Source organism: Oratosquilla oratoria, chromosome 18 (genome assembly GCF_046742065.1).
Source record: "Oratosquilla oratoria isolate Oo_2021 chromosome 18, ASM4674206v1, whole genome shotgun sequence".
Lineage (NCBI taxonomy): Eukaryota > Metazoa > Arthropoda > Malacostraca > Stomatopoda > Squillidae > Oratosquilla > Oratosquilla oratoria.
The window spans coordinates 41,574,348-41,594,906 of NC_134794.1; the positions used below are offsets into that span (position 1 = coordinate 41,574,348).

A 20,559-nucleotide genomic window follows, 5' to 3' on the forward strand; every position below is an offset into this window, starting at 1 on the left:
AGGGAAATATAGTTGCAGTGGGAAGCGCTAAGAAAGTGACAATGATGAATGAGGAAAATGGAGGAGAAATAAGAAGAGATGAGGTCAAAGCAGTTATTAAAATGATGAGAGCAGGCAAGGCACCTGGATTGGATGGGTGTCATGCGGAGTGTTTAAAAAAGGGAGGTACAGTGATGGTGGACTGGTTGGTAAGGTTGTTTAATGTTTGTCTAAAAGAGGGTAGAATGCCGGAGGACTGGAGGAGTGCCTGTATATTTCTCCTTCACAAAGGAAAAAGGGACAAGTGTGAATGTAGTAGTTTCAGAGGGATCAGTTTGTTGAGTGTAGTTGGGAAGGCTTATGGAAGGGTTTTGAGTGAGAGGATTGGAGGAGAAACAGAGGGAGTAATTGGTGAGGAACAAAGTGGGTTTAGGACTGGTAAGGGATGCGTGGATCAGATTTTTATGGTAAGGTAGATATTTGAGAAAGCTTTAGGAAAAGGCAAGGATGTTTTTTGTGCCTTTATGGATATGGAAAAGCCTTATCATAGGGTTGACAGGAAGGCACTGTGAGAGGTATTGCAGATATGTGGGATATGAGAAAAGTTCTTAAAAGCAGTCGAAATATTTTACGAGAGTAGTAGAACTTGTGTTATAATTAGAAATGGAGAGAGTGAGTGGTTTGAGGTAAAGGTGGGACCCTGCCTGGGATGTGTTATGTTACCTCGGCTGTTCAATTAATACATAGATGGATGCTGAGAAAGGTAAACGCAAGGGTAATGGGTCGCGGGGATTGTAGTTGGTTAAAGAAAATGGAGAAAAGTGGGAGATAAGCCAGTTCTTGTTTGCTGACGACACTGCACTTGTAGTAGGATCAGAAGGGGGGCTAGGGAATTTAGTGACGGAGTTTGGGAAGATGTGGGAAAGAAGGAAGTTGAAGATAAAAATGTGTAAAAGTAAGGTGATGAGATGTACAAGGGGAGAGGATGGCGGCAAATTGGAAGTGAGTATCAAGGGAGAGAGACTGGAGGAAGTGGATATTTTTAGATACTTGAGTGCGAATGTGGCAGGAAAGGGAGGAGTGGAGGTGGAGGTAGAATGTAGATTGAGAGAAGCAAGTAAATGCCTTGGGGGATTAGAGAGTGTAATGAGAAATAGACATTTGGGAATGGATGCTAAGAGGAGATTGTATGAAGGAGTGATTGTGCTGACAGCACTGTACGGGGCAGAAACATGGAACATTAGAGAGGAAGAGTTTAAATGTATTTGAGATGAAATGCCTGAGAAGTATGGTAGGGGTTACTAGGCTGGATAGAGTGAGAAAAGAGGAGGTGAAGAGGAGAACGAGAGTGGAAAGGGGGTTGAGAGATAGGATTGATGAAAAAGTATTGGGATGGTTTGGAAACATGGAAAGAATGAGTGAAGAAAGACTAGTAAAAGAGGTGTCAAAGGAAGAGGTGGAAGGAGTGAACATGAGGGGCGACCAATGATGAGATGGATGGTGTAAAAGGGCCGTTGGGAAAGAGGGGAATGTCTGTTGAGGAAGGACGGGAGAAAAGAAAAGATAGGGGTGAGTGGAGAATGGTTGTGTATGGATGATGCTGTGATGCATGGAAGGGAGTGGGTGGGGGATTGGGGGGTGAGGGAGCATGTGTGAAGGATATTTTGACGTAGCTCGAAGGGATTTCTCCTCATCTCTTTTTCTGCGTGAGGGAACGGAAAGGGGGGGGGGTCGCAGATCAAATGAAGTGGCCTTGTTGTGGATGTGCTGTGTCTTGCTGCATTGCCTCTGACCCAGGGGAGTGGACGAGGTGCAGGTATGACCTGTCATCCAGGAGGAGCCAAGGAAAGCGGGAGAGAGGGGTGCTGAATGGGAGTGTAGTATGTGGGTATGGAATAGGTGGGAGTGGATTTATACCTTTGACTTTGGCTACCTCCCTTGTAAAGGGGAAAAAGGCGTTGGTGTATATATATATATATATATATATATATATATATCTATATATATATATATATATATAATATGGATGTATGTATGCAAATATGAACACACACACACGCACATGCATCATACCATTTTCCTCTTTTTTCAGAGCCAGTTTAGGCGTGCTTGAGACTCAGGACTCAAGAGAAGAAAGAAGTAGATCCTGGCTGGTGGGTTGCATCATCGACCCTGAAGAGAGCCTCCCTCCCTCCTTCCTCCAGCGACGCTTTGGACGGAGGCCGCCCGTCGAGGAAGGAGCAACTGCCGCCCGTCGGGCCATGTCCGGATTCGAGACCCTCTCGCGACTTTGTGGCAGCCCCTTCTGGGTAAGTTCATCCTTCTGTTGCTGTCCCGTGGTGAACGATGTTCATACGCAGGAATTGGTTTACCAACGGTGGTTGACGAGTGCAATAGACTTAGTAACCATCCAGTGAACACTGAAGCAATTGGTCGTTAGAGAAGATGAGATCACTAAATGACAGGTGGAACTGCCTAGTGCAGGCCTTATGGTCTCTTGCAGTCTCCCCCATTCTTATTTTCTATGTTCATAGGCATTTAAAAGGTTTCGCGCGGCAATTTTTTATTTTTTTTTTATTTTATTTTTTTTATTTTTTTAGAAACTGTCGGAAACGAATTATAACAGCGTTATTAAGTCTGTTAGAAAACATACCTCATTCGCCCTTTATTTTCGCATGATAAATGATCATTTTTTTCTAAAGAGATCTACTTATTCTACTTCATCATTAGAAATATGAAATTTATACGTCACGAGTGCGCCAAGTTTTGTCGTCGATACATCCACCCACTCCGATCCACTGCGGAGACTCAAAGAGGGTATCGACGTGACCCTTTTGCAATAAACTATGTCCAAAATTAAATAGGATCAAATCAAATTAGCTAAGGTTCGGATAAGTTAGGTTAAGTTAGGTTAGGTTAGCCAGGAAGTCTAAACGTCAGAGTAGACACTGTATGGCGATAGAACCTTTATCAAACGCAGAACGATTCACACGTTGAAAAAAAATCAGGTATATAGACACAGAATACAACCTCTGTTGTAGTCTGAGTCTGGGTACTTGAGAAAGCTTCAACAAAAGAAACGCTGTACATTTAATAAATATTCCGTCCATACGTGGTATCTACTCTGACTATTCTCTCGGCAATTGCCATTTTAGATCCTTAAGTCTAAACGTGTTTGAGATGAAGTGTATGAGAAGTAGAGATGATGTTACGAGAAGAGATAGAGTGAGAAATGTGGAGGTGGGGAGGAGAGCGGCGCGGCGGTGGGAAGAGAGCTGTCGGATAGGGTAGATCAAAGAATGAGGATATGGTCTGGGCACACGGGAAGAATGAGTGACTATAAAGTGAGTACGGAGAATGGAAGCACATGGAGTGAACCTGAGGGGAAGAACAAGAAAGAGGTGTCGTGGACTGTAATGTCTGTCGAGCAAGGAAGAGAAAGCAAAAGATAGGAGTGAACAAAGAAAGGTTGTAGTGTGGTGCCGTAATTTGATTTAGTGTTTAACCAAGAGCACCTCCAATGGGAGTGATCAGAGATACCCACATAAGAACGATTTGGGAAATAAAAAAATCAAGGTATACGCTGCCACCACCCAATCGTCTATATGGATATATATCTGACCATAAATGGAAACTGCTCCTTGTTATTCACGTCTGACTCCGTCCCCTTTCCTCAGGTCGTTCGGGGTTGGTTCTGGGTAGCGAAAAGGCCTATGCCCAAGTGGGGGTAATAAAAGAAAATAAGCCACCAATAATGTGGGGCCACCAATAATGTGGGGGGTAGTAAAAGAAAATAAGCGAAGGTCTGCTATGTGTTAATTATTACACTGAAGCAAAAATATAGTAAGGAAATACAAAAGTATATTGTGGTTTTCTCCAACTAGACAATCTATTGATCCTTACAATATGAAAAATATATGGGTATGCGAGACATTTAATAACAGTTTTTTCTTTCTTATGGGCATCATAAGTAAGGTCACAGGCACGTGGAAAAACGTAGTTATTTACGCTCCAACCTTCCGGTCACTGTATAAGTCTACTTACAATATTGTGTCTACCTTCAAGCACTGTGTCTACCTTCAAGCACTGTGTCTACCTTCAACCCCGTATTCTTATTAGAGAACGATCTCAGACAGAATTATACTCTAAGGATTACACCCTCATAGCTAATGTATATACTCAAAGTGTTTGTGAAGTACACTCCCTTAAACCCCTTTTTCCATATCTGTTATCGGAATCATTTTTGGCATCAGATTCAAAACTTAATAATAATGATAACTATCTACCTACTATATCTGCACTATATCATTTAACTCACATATTGACATTTGTTTTCATTAATCTTACAGAACGTGTTCATACCTGTTATCGGAATCATTTTTGGCATCAGATTAAAATTTTAGCTGCGCACAAAGAGAACGAGACGGCTATGTGTTCGTATCTATGGGTAAACTACTAACCTCCCTGTTGTATTATTTCGTAAAACTTCATTTCGCTTCTCAACAGAGCCCCTAGCTGCTACAATCTCTCCCTAAACTATTTCTCTAGTGGAATCCTGAACTGAAAGTTGGGAATTTTTCCTATTACTCTTAAAATTAATGGCCTTAGCTTACGCCTCTGTCCGAACGTTTAGTGACGTCACGGGTGGGCGGAGCTACGGTGCCCGCGCTATGTTCGAGAACATTCTAATGTCGCGTCGAAACTCAGTTTAACCAAAATCAGCTGAAATATATTTGTAGCTATCTCCTATTGTATGTTCTTCTTCAATGATTATAGTAAGGCTCTTTGCCAACACATCTTGATAGGCAGACATAGAATAGAATAAATTCATGGTCTATTAAGGCTCTATTTTCTACTTTGCTTCTTGGTTGAGTAAAACCGTTACGACGTCCATAATACCCAGTCTCTCAAATCAACACTCAAATAAATAAATAGATAAATAAAACGAAATTCCAAAAATAATACCCCTTCAAAATTCCTGTCCTTACATGGCTCTACGCCCCCCCGTAAGAAAAATTCCGCAACATCACGTGAAGGATTCTATTCGGTGTGGTCCAAATCCCCCTGCAAAAGAAAAAAAAAATCCATCCTGCAAAAGAGAGCGATTATCCTTTTGATAGCTTGACGAGGCACTCTCCCCTCAGCACACTCGTAGGTGTACGAATCTCAGGTGACCCGGGGGTACACCAATTTACTGTGGATGTCTCCGTGGACTTTTCCATCAGTCTTCGTATTGGCTGGATTCCCCAATTGACCTCTTACATACTACTTGACTGGACATGCATAGCCGCTACGACCGAGCTAAGCCACGACTCTCTCTTGTGGATTCGCCCCATGGGTGGCACACTACTTCCCCATCTGTGGGCTCACCTCTGGGCAATCGGCGATTGTCCACCAGGTCCTGAAGTCCTACACCCCTGTCAAGCGGGCAATTGTGAATTGAGTTGGGTTCATGATCCCAACTCGAGCTAAAGAATTTCCCCATTTTCCAATACTACTCCGAATGAAAGTGCTCGCTAACCATCGTTTGTAGTCCCTCTCCTAGGCTAATATTGACTTCTATATCCCCCCCCCTAAGTTGACATTTAGTTCCTTCACCTGGCTGTTGCTGAAATTTCCTTTTACAACATATGAAATATATGCATCCTTAATCCTAGGACATCTCAACCTTACACATGTATAAAAGTATAGGTGGGTTACATTTAAGCTTTATGGTCCAATATATAGGAACATTGAGGGCATCTTTGCATTAATTTGCACGAGCATTCGTTTTTCTTTGGACATTACTGGCACGATATGATCCCTACATTTCCTATTGCAGTTAACTACTGTCATCTTAGCACCTTAAATCACTAGATATGGCGCCAACTGGGCGGATTGTTCCAATTGATTCCCTTCAGTCTTCTTCGATGAGCCGTCTACAATGTTCTTCAATGTTCGATGAATCCGCTCCACCATTCCATTCGCTTGGGGATGGTCTGGGGTAGTGTAGAGCAGGGTGATTTGCTTTTCTCCACACAACTTCTTGTAAGCCGTGTTGGTGAATTCTGCTCCATTATCTGTTATGATGCTCTCTGGGGTGCCGTAGTCTGCGAAGAACTGGGTTAGGGAGTGTAGTATGTGTTGGTGGTGTTTTGTTCTCAATGGGAAGAACCTAACGAACCTACTGTAGTGATTGATTATTGCCATAATATACCTATACCTCTGCGTCCCGGACACCATATCTGTTAGGTCTATGCCTATTCTCTCCATTGCCTTTGTAGCAGGGGGAACCTCTTTGTATTGCTGTGACAACCCTTGTGTACCCTTGAACCTCTGACAAGTAATGCATTTCTTTACAAAATTACATACATCTACCTTTAAATTTGGCCAATAGAACAGCTCCTCCTGGGTTAGATTCCCATTCATGTCTATCTTCCATCCTCGCTCTCGTCTCTTCTTCCTCTCCCGAATTGGATTCCCATTCCGTTTTATTGTTCATTTTTACCTGACTGCCTTTAATTATGTGTAGTTCCACCTTAACACGTCACTTCCCCACACAATCTCATCCGCTATTTCTATATGGGATATATTCTGTCTCTGATGACTGTACTGCCAATCCACAGGGTACACAAGCTTTGTCTAAGTCGACACACAGATAAGTGAGCTTCAGGTTGGTTAATAGCGTAAATCCCACCGCTGCCACCAATAATGTGGTGCCGTAATTTGATTTAGTGTTTAACCAAGAGCACCTCCAATGGGAGTGATCAGAGATACCCACATAATAACGATTTGGGAAATAAAAAAATCAAGGTATACGCTGCCACCACCCAATCGTCTATATGGATATATCTGACCATAAATGGAAACTGCTCCTTGTTATTCACGTCTGACTCCGTCCCCTTTCCTCAGGTCGTTCGGGGTTGGTTCTGGGTAGCGAAAAGGCCTATGCCCAAGTGGGGGTAATAAAAGAAAATAAGCCACCAATAATGTGGGGCCACCAATAATGTGGGGGGTAGTAAAAGAAAATAAGCGAAGGTCTGCTATGTGTTAATTATTACACTGAAGCAAAAATATAGTAAGGAAATACAAAAGTATATTGTGGTTTTCTCCAACTAGACAATCTATTGATCCTTACAATATGAAAAATATATGGGTATGCGAGACATTTAATAACAGTTTTTTCTTTCTTATGGGCATCATAAGTAAGGTCACAGGCACGTGGAAAAACGTAGTTATTTACGCTCCAACCTTCCGGTCACTGTATAAGTCTACTTACAATATTGTGTCTACCTTCAAGCACTGTGTCTACCTTCAAGCACTGTGTCTACCTTCAACCCCGTATTCTTATTAGAGAACGATCTCAGACAGAATTATACTCTAAGGATTACACCCTCATAGCTAATGTATATACTCAAAGTGTTTGTGAAGTACACTCCCTTAAACCCCTTTTTCCATATCTGTTATCGGAATCATTTTTGGCATCAGATTCAAAACTTAATAATAATGATAACTATCTACCTACTATATCTGCACTATATCATTTAACTCACATATTGACATTTGTTTTCATTAATCTTACAGAACGTGTTCATACCTGTTATCGGAATCATTTTTGGCATCAGATTAAAATTTTAGCTGCGCACAAAGAGAACGAGACGGCTATGTGTTCGTATCTATGGGTAAACTACTAACCTCCCTGTTGTATTATTTCGTAAAACTTCATTTCGCTTCTCAACAGAGCCCCTAGCTGCTACAATCTCTCCCTAAACTATTTCTCTAGTGGAATCCTGAACTGAAAGTTGGGAATTTTTCCTATTACTCTTAAAATTAATGGCCTTAGCTTACGCCTCTGTCCGAACGTTTAGTGACGTCACGGGTGGGCGGAGCTACGGTGCCCGCGCTATGTTCGAGAACATTCTAATGTCGCGTCGAAACTCAGTTTAACCAAAATCAGCTGAAATATATTTGTAGCTATCTCCTATTGTATGTTCTTCTTCAATGATTATAGTAAGGCTCTTTGCCAACACATCTTGATAGGCAGACATAGAATAGAATAAATTCATGGTCTATTAAGGCTCTATTTTCTACTTTGCTTCTTGGTTGAGTAAAACCGTTACGACGTCCATAATACCCAGTCTCTCAAATCAACACTCAAATAAATAAATAGATAAATAAAACGAAATTCCAAAAATAATACCCCTTCAAAATTCCTGTCCTTACAGTACATAGATAAAGAAATGACGCGACCCTATGGGATGTTCTTGGCTGTTTTTTTTTGTGTTTTTTTCTCCCATGAGGAAAAGGGAAGTAGGGATCACCATATAACGAGGCTGTGGGGACGAACCAGGTTCCGCTGTGGGGCCTTGCTGTGGAAACGCTGTATCTCGCTGCATTGTCTTTGACCCAAGCGGTGTGGCGGGCTGTTGGATGATCCTTCACTCACGAGGTGATGAGTGTAGCGATGAATGAGTATTGGATGGGCTTGTGATAGGTGTAGGGTGGGTGCTTGCCTCGACTCGATCATCCACTTATAAGGGGGAAAAGGCCTCTTGGTCTGCATGTATCATTATTGCCATTACTGTTAGTTTTATTATTACTATCATTATGATTAAGATGACCAGTTCCTTGTAGGTGGCATACGAAGGAAATGCAGGCGATTGATTCATCGCTCCTAATCATAACTGTCATTGCAGAATGCAAGCCTGTCCTGGGACACAGACGACCCCGTCCTGGGACCCTGCGCCGAACGGTCCCTCTTGATATGGGTCCCCTGCGCTGTCCTGTGGGCCCTGGGGCTGCTCCACCTCGCGCACCTCGCCAGAAAGTCCACCAACCCGATCCCATGGAACAGCCTAAATGTCACTAAAGTGGTAAGTTCAGTCTCTTCTTCGGCATCACAATAACAGGCTCACATCTCGACGAACCCCTGGTGACCATTTATGTTCACGACCCCGCCAGCCTGCTGTATTCGTCTCCGTGGTGTCCTCTTGGTAACGAGAGGGTTAGATCAATTGTCACACCGGAAAGCTGCGGACCCCACGGGCCACGGCAGCCGACCAACGATCCTCGGGGTCTCCTGTCCGGAAGGAAACGTACTTGTGTTTGCGATGTATGAGCATGGGACCAAGGAAAGGAAGGTACCTGCAAGGGGTGGTCGTACCAGATGGATGTCAGGGAGAGTCATCGCCTCATCGTCCATCTTCAGAACCTATCGAAAACCTTCACTTTGAAGGAGCAGGGGCTGGTACTCGGTCGCTGGATTGGGCCAAGAGCCCCCTCTAATAATTTAGATTGCTGTCCTCATTTTTTTTTATAAGGTAAGCTGACACATGGTGACTGTTCCAGTTGTTGTAATGTTTTTGTTTCCTGCAGATCACATCCGGGGTTCTTCTGGTGGCGCTCCTGGTCGAACTGCTCTACCAGGTGGTCGTGGCGACCCACGAGGACCACGAGGTGCACCTGGTCTTTCTCTTGGCACCGGCGCTTCTTTGCATGACTGTGGTGAGTTGTTGTTTTCTTATTAACTGTCTGGGGGGAGTCCGCGCGTAGCTACCAAATACCTTTTACCCTTTATACGGAGAGATGGCCAAGTCAAAGCACTGGCCCGCTACATACACAATAGCGTCGCCGAGCGCCCCCTACCCCCTACTGGGAGGAGCCCATCCTCCCATGGTCTTCACGTGGCGACGGGTTCGTTGGACGCGCCTTGCGCCTATATACTGATCATTCTACATTCGTTCACGTTATGGGCCAAGAAAAGTAAATTAAAGACGAACTATCGCCATTTAAGGCTACGAGGTCGCCGCTTGAGGTGACGATATCGCCGTCCGTGTGATACGCCATGTTCAGTCATTATTACCACCGGTAGATCCCAGCTAGTATTTGTCAATAAGTAATAAATGAGGATTCTACCTAACACAAAATAAGTTAAACTATCATAATTTAACCAAATCTAACCTAACAGAAAACTCCGTCAGTGACGGTGATATTGTCGTCGTTTCCTATTGGGATGCTTTGTTATCGTCATAAGGCAGAGGTGTCGGCCGCAGTAAACCGCCTTCTGGCGTCAATCTGAGTGACACTAGTTCTTTGTCGCAGGCACTGCAATTGTGTTTGGTGCTGGCGGGCCGAGTGCGGGGCGAGAGGACGAGCGGAGACGTCTGGGCCTTCTGGGGGCTCCTGCTCCTCTGCGGTATACCTCAGCTCAAGTCCACCTTGCAACAGCTTCTGGAGGGGGTAAGTTTGTCACTGTTTATACAAGGGGGTAAGTTTGTCACTGTTTATACAGGAGGTAAGTTTGTCACGGTTTCACCAAGGGGGCGGGTTTGTCACTGTTTCCCCAAGGGGTGGGTTTATCACAGTTTCTCCAGGGAGTGGGTTTGTCACGATTACCTCAGGAGGTGGAATTGTCATGGTTTTCTCAGGGGGTGGGTTTGTCACAGGTTTTCCAGGGGGTGGGTTTCTCGCGGTTTTTCTTGGTGTCTATTCAATTCTGTCATGTCTGTGTGTAAATATATATATATATATATATATATATATATATATATATATATATATGTATATATATATATATATATATATATATATATATATATATATACATACACAATATGAATACACACACACATAGGATGACGACAACCACCACCAACACGCTAACACTATCATACTACCGACATGAACGCCACCACCAGTCACCAACATTATCATCTTATCTTGATTTTTTTTATTTGTATCTGTCAATTCATTTCTCTGTGTTTTTGTCTTATTTTCATTTGTTTATTTACTTATATTTACTTCTTTGTTGAATTTAGTTGTTTATCTCTCGACTCATGTATTTCGTTGCTCATGTAGCCATTCACTTGTTTCGGCGTTTGTTGTTTAGTTTCCTGTAGGCAAAACACGCCTGTGGTACAATAGGAAGCGTGCTGGTCTCGCATCTTCCTAGCCTTGGGTTCGAGTCCCGTACTTCTCCCCAACTCTGAACAGTGACTGTTGTTTCCTTTAGACTTTCAAGCTCACAATAGGGCGAAAGTAACGGCTTTGGCCGCAGCTATTCAGCGCCTCCTGTAGTAGGCTCCTCACTTAGTCATGAATTCATTCATCAGTCGACTTGGTTATTTATTTATCTATTTACTTATCTTTACATGTATTTGTTTATTTGTTTGCTTATATGTTTATGTATTCATTTATCTATTTCATCTATTTATCTATTCATCTATTGTCTTATACTGAATCATATATTAACCTCTCAGTATATCTACTTATTTATGCATTCATTTGTCTCCCTCCTTATCTTTTATTCATTTGAACTTTTCGTTATCTCTCTCTCTCTCTCTCTCTCTCTCTGTGGCCAGGACTCTCCTTCAGTGCCCCAGGTGGTCTTCCTGGTCGTGTACGCCGGCGAGGTCCTCATGTTCGTCCTCAACTGCTTCGCCGACGCACCCGGCCTGTTCGAGAGGGTCTCCGATGCCCAGGCAAGTCACGTGGTTTTGCTTGTGTGCCAAGCGCCTCTCCTCGGCTAATATATAATTATGATGAACATGTGTATGTTGTATTTTAACTCTACATTGGAGAATGAAAGTCTGGTAGTTGTCTCAACTTCACTGTGCCAAACAGCTTTCTGCTCTACAAATACAAGGTAAGCTCCGTTCAAACATTAGAGGGTTGCCAGGAATATTCTAATGTACATATATACAAGGTTACCAAAACATGGTATAAGTAGGCTGTTGCCATATTCGCATATAGAATATTTGGAAGGTTGGTCGCGTTGGATGGCGAGGCGACGAGAGGCGCCAGAAGAGCATGTTGTCCGCGTAGGTAGCTTGACCCGAGATGCGGTGAGGCCATAGTTCGCTAAGGGTGTCGCCAGGAAAAGTTGGTGAGCTGGGTCACTCGAACAATTAACCTTTTCCTCGGGAGATCCGCGATAGCATCGGAGTACCCCTTTTGTAGCATATGTGTGCGTGCGCGCGTGTATACACTAGGCATCAAAGGGAGATGACAGACACGCTGAATATCGAAGATGATGATACCAGCGAAAAGATGTGATAACACATGATGATGATAATGATAACAATGATGACAAGATAGGAATTATAATGAAAATGATGATAATAATAATGATAATAGTGACAACGATAATAGTGATAATAGCGAGAATGATGGTAATGATAGGAGTAATAATGATGATAGTAATAATAGTAATAACAATAATATCAATGATATAATAATTATAATAATAATGATGATAATGATAATTATACTACTACTACTACTAATAGTAATAATAATAGCAATAGTAATAATGCTAGCAATGATAACAATAGCAATAATTATAGTACATATAAATATACCAAGGGTTTTTACCCCCTTATAAGAGAGGTAGCCTGTGTTGAGTTAGTGTGGGTCCGTTTCCATGTCACTTGAAGGAAGAGGAGGAGGGAAGCAGTCGCCGGTTGAGAGTCCTCCTAGCGTCAAAGTAGTTGACAGAGGTCTTGGGGCCCGTCCGGGGACCAAGCGCCAGCCCCTTGGGGCTGCACCGCTAGATAGAGGGCGTTGATCGTGTTTGAAAACGAGTGGTGGGGAGATGACCCTTTCCGACGTCTGATTGCGAATTTCGCTCGTCTGACTGTAGCCTTTTGGTTTGTGTAGGATACATAAGGAGGACTTAATGCGGGCGAGATAAACTCCAGAACGGGAGTTTTCTTCTATCTATTAACAATGAAGGCAATCTGGTTAATAAACTACAAATGGGCCCTATGGGCTAAATACTCGTACAATAAGTGCCAGGCCTTGACCTAGGGCACAATTGGCTGGCAGCCTCTCGGTCTGCCTAGCTCTGGCGTCTGGCCGGTAGGCTCTTGACCTACCCAGCTCTGGGCGGTAGGCTCTTGACCTACCCCGCTCTGGCGTTCGTGACATGGGTGTTAAAGGTTATATAGGGGGTTAGTGGGTTGTTGTAAGTAAAGGCGTTAGTCTCGCTATTCTATGCATTGGGGTCAGTTTTATATATGAGGGTTAGTCCTATAGTTGGTGGGTGTTGTTAGGTATATTATATATATGTTAGTTTATGGGTAATATAATAGGGCAGTTATAATAAAGGACTTTTAATAGGTTAGTCTGGTGACATTGGGTATCTATATCTTGTTTGTCTTGAAATGTCCTGCGTTAGATGTATGTTGTGGGAAATGCAAGGTTAGCAAGAGGGGGAGTCTCGCTATGTTGCAAGCATGTGGATCACGTGCGTGGTGGGTGATGGTTAGTAATGGTTACATGACTCAGAACCCAAGCCCGGAGTCGGAGGCGTCGTTCCCGGGCTACTTGATGCAGTGCTGGCTGGACTCACTCATCTGGACCGGCTGGAGGAGACCCCTGACGCCAGAGGACCTCTTCCCGCTCCCAGAGGCCTACTCCTCCAAGGTCCTCGCCCAGGGATGGAAGCGCCACTGGAGCCACCTGTCGGCCAAAAGGTGAGTTACAGTTGCCACTTGCTCTCGTGTATTGATAGGTATGCTGGGACACTTATGTGTATCAAATAGATGTGTAGGTTTGGATAACTATTTGGTTTAGTAGAGGTGAATAAGACCATTTTTGATATCTCAGAAATAACTGCAAGATTATTTTCTTGGAGAATGTCATTACACCGTAGTGGACACTCCCGGTATGCAAATATAGTCTTACATATATGTATATACATAGGCTTGATTATTAGGCAAAATAGACTATAGTAAATGTGATGAAAATAAATATTTCTATATGGAGTAATTCGAGGATGAGGGTGAAATATATTTTTTACAATAACATTGGCAGAGTAAAGACATCCAAATTTGCGGAAACAGATTACGTCGGGAAAACTTAACCATAGAGAACGGAGGTGGTGACGTGTTACTACAGATGTACATGTGCAGCTGCGCAAACGCATAAATGCATACCAATCCCCACGGATACACACACTCATCCACACACACATATACACACTCATCCACATTACACACTCCGTGGCGCAGTCAGTAGAACGATGAATTACTAGTATGGTGGTGCGCGTAGTGCTTGGTTCGAATCCTGCTCAGGGCCGAAATTATTTCGGTACAGCTGCGCTTCGGGTCGTTACTTTGACTCTCGTGGGCGGGGAGTTGGGTGTGTGTGTCTGTGTAAGGTCATAGCATTACCCATAGATCGGACCTACGAGCTCTGAGCTCTCTTCCAGGAGGGAAATAGCTGTCGATCACGAGTCCAACACGTGATCCAAAGACCAAGTGAATACACGCACACACAAATAAAGATGTAAACAAAGAAACAAACAAACGGTTACACGCATTCCTTGTGCTAATATCATTGATTACGATCGCGATTATGGACCAAATAAACAATCTGTACTGATACACAAAGTAGGGTGCTATGAGTAGAAATCCTTGGGAGACTAGAGAGGATACGATGGCCGCTCAGATTTTGTAAGGCGTCGTGACGTCATGTCGACAGAAGACCGCCGAGTCAAGTATTTTGGTTATGGCTTGCTGTTCCTTGGCATACCAGTTGGCAATTTTCTTTACATCATCGCTGGTGCCGGGCTATTCCATTCATCTCTGTGATACCCCTTGGAGATGAATGAAATAGCCAGGCGACATACAGAGTGAAGGGGAAAGTGCCACCCCGTATGGAAGGGATTTATTATTTGCGAAACTAAAATCTAAAACCTGGAGACGGTCGGACGTGCAATCGCCTCTTTAGGAAGTCCTCGATGTATCTCGTTCTAGATCTCGTAACCGGAGGACTCCTGAAGAAGCTGAAGAAGAAGAGGGAGAAAAAGACCCCATGAACGACACAAAACTCCATAATGGAAGCGACGCTCTGAACGGGCACCGTCACGCCCCCAGCCCGGCACCCACGGACACCCGGCCCTCGGGCCCGAAGATCAACATCATTTGGGTCCTGTGGAGGATGTTCTATGGCCAGTTCCTCCTGTCGGCGTTCCTTTTCTTCGTTTCCAAGGTCTTCGAGTTTATGACACCGATGTTGTTAAGGTAGTGCAGAAATTTTCTTTATTCCTGATTGATAAGTTGACCCAATTTATTGTCCCTTTGTGTAATTATCGATTTATCTGCTCATCTAATGTGATTACCTATTCGTTCATTGATATCACTATTATCGTTGTGATAATGTTATTGGTATCATAATTACTATTATTATTGTCTACTATAATAAAGTAGTAGCCTCTGTCTGTCTGCCTATTTGCTTGTTTACGAACTTTCTCAGGGTTTTGGAGATAGACCCCCATAACCATATATATTCTGATACCCTATCACTCCAGGTCCTTGGATAACTATATTTAATTAAAAAAATGGTCAGGGTTAAGGGTTAAAGTTAGGTGGGGTATAGTTAGGTTAGGGATTATTCACGAACTCCTCTTAGGTTTTTGCAGATAGACCCCAATAAACATATATATTCTGAAATCTTATAACCTAAGGTACTTGGATAACTCTTTCATTTGTCTGTTTGTTTGTTCACATTCTCCTAGGGTTTTGGAGATAGAGCCCCATAACCATATATAGTCTGATACCCTATCGTTCCAGGTACTTGGATAACTATATTTCATTTAAAAAAATATTTTGCTTAGGGTTAAGGGTTAAAGTTAGGTGGGGTATTGTTAGGTTAGGGATTATTCACGAACTCCTAGGTTTTTGCAGAAAGACCCCTATAACCATATATATGAAACACAATGGCAAAAGCCGACAAGACTGTGAGAATCAACACCGTGTGAGATCGAAACCTTTATTGGTACGACGTTTCGCTTGTTACAGCTTTTTCAAGTACTGACATATGGCAAACACTCTGAGTACATATAGGCCAACGGGAAAGGAACTGGGAGAGGTTATCAGGGAGGGGTGGGTGGTAGGTGGAGGGGCGGAGGGTGTGTGTGTGAGAAGGGGACGGGTGGGACTTGGTGGAGATAAAGGACATTTCGGACAGTTTGTTGAAGTGGACTAAGGGGGACATTTCATACATTTGTATAATGCGGGTAACAGATGGATGATAGGAGGGGCGATGTTGAACATGCCTCTGTTCTGCTCAATGGTTTTGAAGCTTTGAATGGCGGCCGCTTCCAGGCATTTCCTCCTCACCCTGTCTGGTTCACTAAAAAGAAGCTCTGCGTTATCCCAATCCATCAGGTGGTCGTTGGTGTTCCGGTGGATAACACAGCCGTTGGTGGTGATTCCCGGAACAACATCACCACCAACGCCTGTGTTTTGCTTTCATCTTAGCTCTGGGTGGGCAAACTTTTTATGTGCGTGCGCCAAAATCAGCCAAATCTTTGATACAAAAATTTCCCAAGTGCAAACGTGGTGAAAATATAGACCTACATATAAGGGTATGGGCCACCCACTCCCTTCACCTCTTATGAGGAGGGCGGCCCCAATCCGCCGCCCAGCGCACCATGCGGTTCGCAATGGTCATTAGAAAGAAGTTGGAGATTTATTGATTATTTGTTTTAAGGTGAGCTCTGGGATTCCAGGAAAAATGTCGTTAGTGTGGCAGGTTTTGCATGCGTGCCAAGGGTTGTTCACTCCTGCCTTAGCTCTTTTAACTGTGTAAATCTAAATAAATGAGTAGATAAATAAATAAATAGACAAATGAATAAATAAATAAATAAACAAATGAATAAACAAATCCTTCGTGCATTGGCAGCGCTATCATTTCCTTCATCTCGAGACCCCTGGAGCCGATGTGGCACGGGGTTCTGTACGCTGCGGGGCTCTTCGCCGTCACCAGCGTCAGCACCCTCTGCTTAAACCACACCTTCCGTCACTACCTCACCATCAGCCTCCAGATCGAGTCGTCCGTGGTAGGGGCCGTCTTCGAAAAGGTGAGTCATTATTAAGATGTGTGTGTGTGTGTGTGAGGGAGAGAGAGAGAGAGAGGGGAGTTCCTCCGGAAAAAAAAACGCGGATGAAAAAGTTTCTATCCCCTCATAGGCTGCGGAGTTCCTCTTTTCCTCAGATTTGTAAATCATCTTCGATAATTTACTCGTGCTTCTTGTGCCGAAGAGGTGGAGTTATAGAAGTGTAAAGGCCAGATTTAAGACGAAAAGTAGCAGAAAGGAAGGATATAAAGAGAACATAAAAGTGATCAGGATTCTTCTCTGAGTAAAGATCAGTTACCAATCTTTAAAAGAATGCTGTGTGTCTGGATTTCACCAAAACCCCTTAAGTATTAATTGCATAAGGCTGGTCATGCATTCAATAGAGACTTCGTGGCGTTGCCTAGCACAAAATGAATAAAGCCTTTTGCTCGAGTAAAGAAATTTTGATCCAGGTCATCATAACTCAGGAGTGGTTAACCCTGGGCACGTTTCCATAACCTGGCAGCACACGAAGGACTTTTTTCCGGCATGCGAATCCTAGAGCTCACCTTAAAATACATAGCTAATAAATCCCCATTGTGCGTTGGGCGGCGGACTGGGGTGAAGGGAGCAAGGGGGCTCGTGTAGGCCTATCATTTATGTTACTCTGTTGGCTGATTTTAGCACCACACTTAGAGATGCTACCTACCCGTGTCCTAACCCTTTAGCTATAAGAAACGCATCCTCCTGAGCTGAATGGAATCAAATGGCGGCAACCAGAGTAGAGCCAGTAGATCACGTGACACTATACAGCATTTGAAGTGACTAACAGAGTGCTTGGCGTATCAGCACTTCTTTCTATTCGTCATCAGGTGATTTTGTTCTTCTGTTTTTCAAGTTGATCCTCTGTGCGTTGCAGCGTTAACCTTAACCCGACCTTCCTCAACCCTTCCCCACCCCACACCCCTCCCCGAATGGGATATTGACTACATCAAACTTATCCAGTCAATAATTTAATGACATCCTTATGGACCAGAGTCACGCATCGTTATCTTATAATTGGAAACTAGTTTCCACTCACAAAAGAATGTTGGTTACTTTTAACTTCTACTCTCCGTCATTTCTGCTACTCTTTCTACTTAGATCTCTCGGTTACCACCTGTTGACTCCACCTCCTTTTCGGTGCGATCTTGTCCCCAAGGATAGAAGCGCTGGTTCTCTCTAACGAAATACCCCTGACTCCCTAATGGGCTGCCCTACTTGTTACCATTCTTTTCGGGGTCGCCAGACTACTTTATTCAGTCTGGTGGAGTAGGGGGGATAGCCTCTGCCCTGTCGAAGAATGTATCTAATCGTAACCCTCACTAACCATCAACCATTCACGTGATCCACACACATGCGAGATGATACTCGTCTTAGTCAAGACCCCAATCTTGCAAACATCACAAATTCCTGAATCAACGAAACAGCTTGACTCAGTAATGCAAAGTAAGACAAACATAACGCCCCGCAACATCAACACGAGATGCCTAATGTCACCAGACAGACTCATTGAACCCTTTCTCATGTCTACCTCAATTACATTACCGTAACTTAATATATATATACTATATCTAACCACGCCCACCAACCATATAACCAACCCCATACAACAGAACTAACACCCATATCTATATCTTATGACAAACACATCTCTCATAAAGCAACCCAGAAAGCCTTACCTCTCGTCTTTATTAACGAACGGCTACACCCGTTGGACACAGGACTACCGAGGTCAAGGCCCGGCATAGGACTCCCGAGGTCAACGACCTGACAATAGAACTGCCTAGGTCAAGTACCTGGCGATAGGACTGCCGAGGTCAAGGGCTGGCATAGGGGTGTCCAGGTCAAGTACCTGATAGAGGGCCTCTCTAGGTGGGAAACCTTACTCACCTGACATCCCTACCTCTATCACCAGATCTTATTTTTAATAAAACGAGGAAAACAACATCAATATATTTCTCGCCCGCATTAAATCCCCCCTCATGTAAAAACCCATTACATAATTAGCGGGAGCGGTGCCCCCACCCATCCGAAGAGAATGACTAAAATCGTCGCCCTCAACCGCTCAAGTTACGCCTACCGAAGAACCTGCTCGCACTGCCCATATAGTCTGCGAAGTTGACACCGCCTGTCTTCGACTTCTCATATCTTCAATCAAAGCACCCGGAATCAAGGTAACTAGCCACAAGATTCCATTCAGCTCCGTCCACCTCCCAACAAGCAACAAGACTTCAAGCAAGTCCAGCGCATCGACTTCAAGGAAGCCCAGAGCATCATCAGCAACTTCCGAGCAAACGACACAACCATACACCACCCCTCCACCAACCGCTCCCTTTGAGACGAAATTCGGACTTCTAGGAACATCTGCCGATTGCCACATATGTGACCTCCAGTTGTAGTCGCCTTAGAATTAGTAGTGAAAAAAAAAAAAAAAAATCAAGCCACATCTTCAATCAAGCCCCCGAAATCGAGGTATCTAGCCACATCATTTAATTCAGCACGCTTCCAAGCGAGCGACACATCTATACACCACCCCCTCCACCAACCGCTCCCTTTGAGGCGACATTCGGACTTTTAGGAACATCTGCCGATCGCCATAGGTGTGACCTGCAGTTGTAGCCATCTTAGAATTGTTGGTGAAATCGTAAGGCATTAATATTTAAACCACCTTATGGCAGTTCGCTACCAATCGGAGGACAGCTGTTTGCAGAGAGAGCGCTGTCAGAGTAGGAGAAAACGTCTTACGTAAGCCAGAACTAAGTTTGATAATTGCATCGTCGTAGCTGACGTCGTTGCACTGAAGAACTTCCTTTCCTTGATATATTTTTTAGCTTAGAGAAACCTCATTCTGTAATTTGGCTCTTGTTGACACCAGGTTATTCAATTCACCTAGAAGAAGAAAGTGTTTCTCCTTGGATTGAAGTTTTATCCAGCGTGGCCCGTTGCTTCATTTGATTTCTCGCATCGCCGGAGTGTCTGATGTCCCCAGGACCTCGGTAACTTTCTGTTCCTCCTTCGTCAGGCACTCCGCCTATCGAGTTCGGCCCGTCGCAACTTCACGGTTGGCGAGATCGTGAACCTAATGGCCGTGGACGCCGCGCGGCTCAGCGAGGCGATCGTGGGCTTCCACCTTTCCTGGGGAGGACCAGCCATCATCGTCATCGCCTTCTACTACGTCAGCAGACTCCTCGGTAAGGCCTCCAGTGTGGGTTGGTTTCAAGTGACCGGTCTCCTTCCTCCTCTCCACCCCCCCCCCTCTCTCTCTCTCTCTCTCTCTCTCTCTCTCTCTCTCTCTCTCTCTCTCTCTCTCTCTCTCTCTCTCTCTCTCTCTCTCTCTCTCTCTCTCTCTGTCTTCCTCCATCCCTCCCCCTTTCCTTTTCTTGATGTACGTTTGAGGAAACGGTAATAATAAGTGCATGATTATCTAATATATACACCGAGGCCGCCTTCCCCCTTATAAGGGAGGTAGCCAAAATACATAATCATGATAATGTTAACACCACTACCACAACCATAGTCAATATGATCATTATTATCAAGGTTGGACTGTTGCGTGTTGGATTGTATGTGTGTCATCAGTAGTAGAAGGCGAAGGGGAGGGGGAGGAGGGGAATACTAAGTTAATAATGAGAGATGCTGACTCGGTCCAAAGACTGTCGAACCCCATCGGGACAGATGGAGATGCAGGTGTTGACGGGTTTCGAAGACGAGCGGCA

At 44.0% G+C, this 20,559-nt stretch overlaps 1 protein-coding gene across 1 annotated transcript in view; it reads left to right on the plus strand.

Moving 5' to 3' along the window:
- The window catches only part of LOC143035173 (multidrug resistance-associated protein 1-like), a 56,194-nt gene that overhangs the window by 2,701 nt on the left and 32,934 nt on the right, over nucleotides 1–20,559 (plus strand). Inside the window, exons 2-10 of the mRNA XM_076201836.1 lie at nucleotides 2,072–2,288; nucleotides 8,655–8,831; nucleotides 9,334–9,462; nucleotides 10,060–10,197; nucleotides 11,319–11,438; nucleotides 13,246–13,433; nucleotides 14,718–14,984; nucleotides 16,648–16,825; nucleotides 19,866–20,034. Coding sequence (XP_076057951.1) covers nucleotides 2,241–2,288; nucleotides 8,655–8,831; nucleotides 9,334–9,462; nucleotides 10,060–10,197; nucleotides 11,319–11,438; nucleotides 13,246–13,433; nucleotides 14,718–14,984; nucleotides 16,648–16,825; nucleotides 19,866–20,034 — 1,414 coding nt within the window. The 5' untranslated portion in view covers nucleotides 2,072–2,240. The remainder of the gene's footprint in view (nucleotides 1–2,071; nucleotides 2,289–8,654; nucleotides 8,832–9,333; nucleotides 9,463–10,059; nucleotides 10,198–11,318; nucleotides 11,439–13,245; nucleotides 13,434–14,717; nucleotides 14,985–16,647; nucleotides 16,826–19,865; nucleotides 20,035–20,559) is intronic.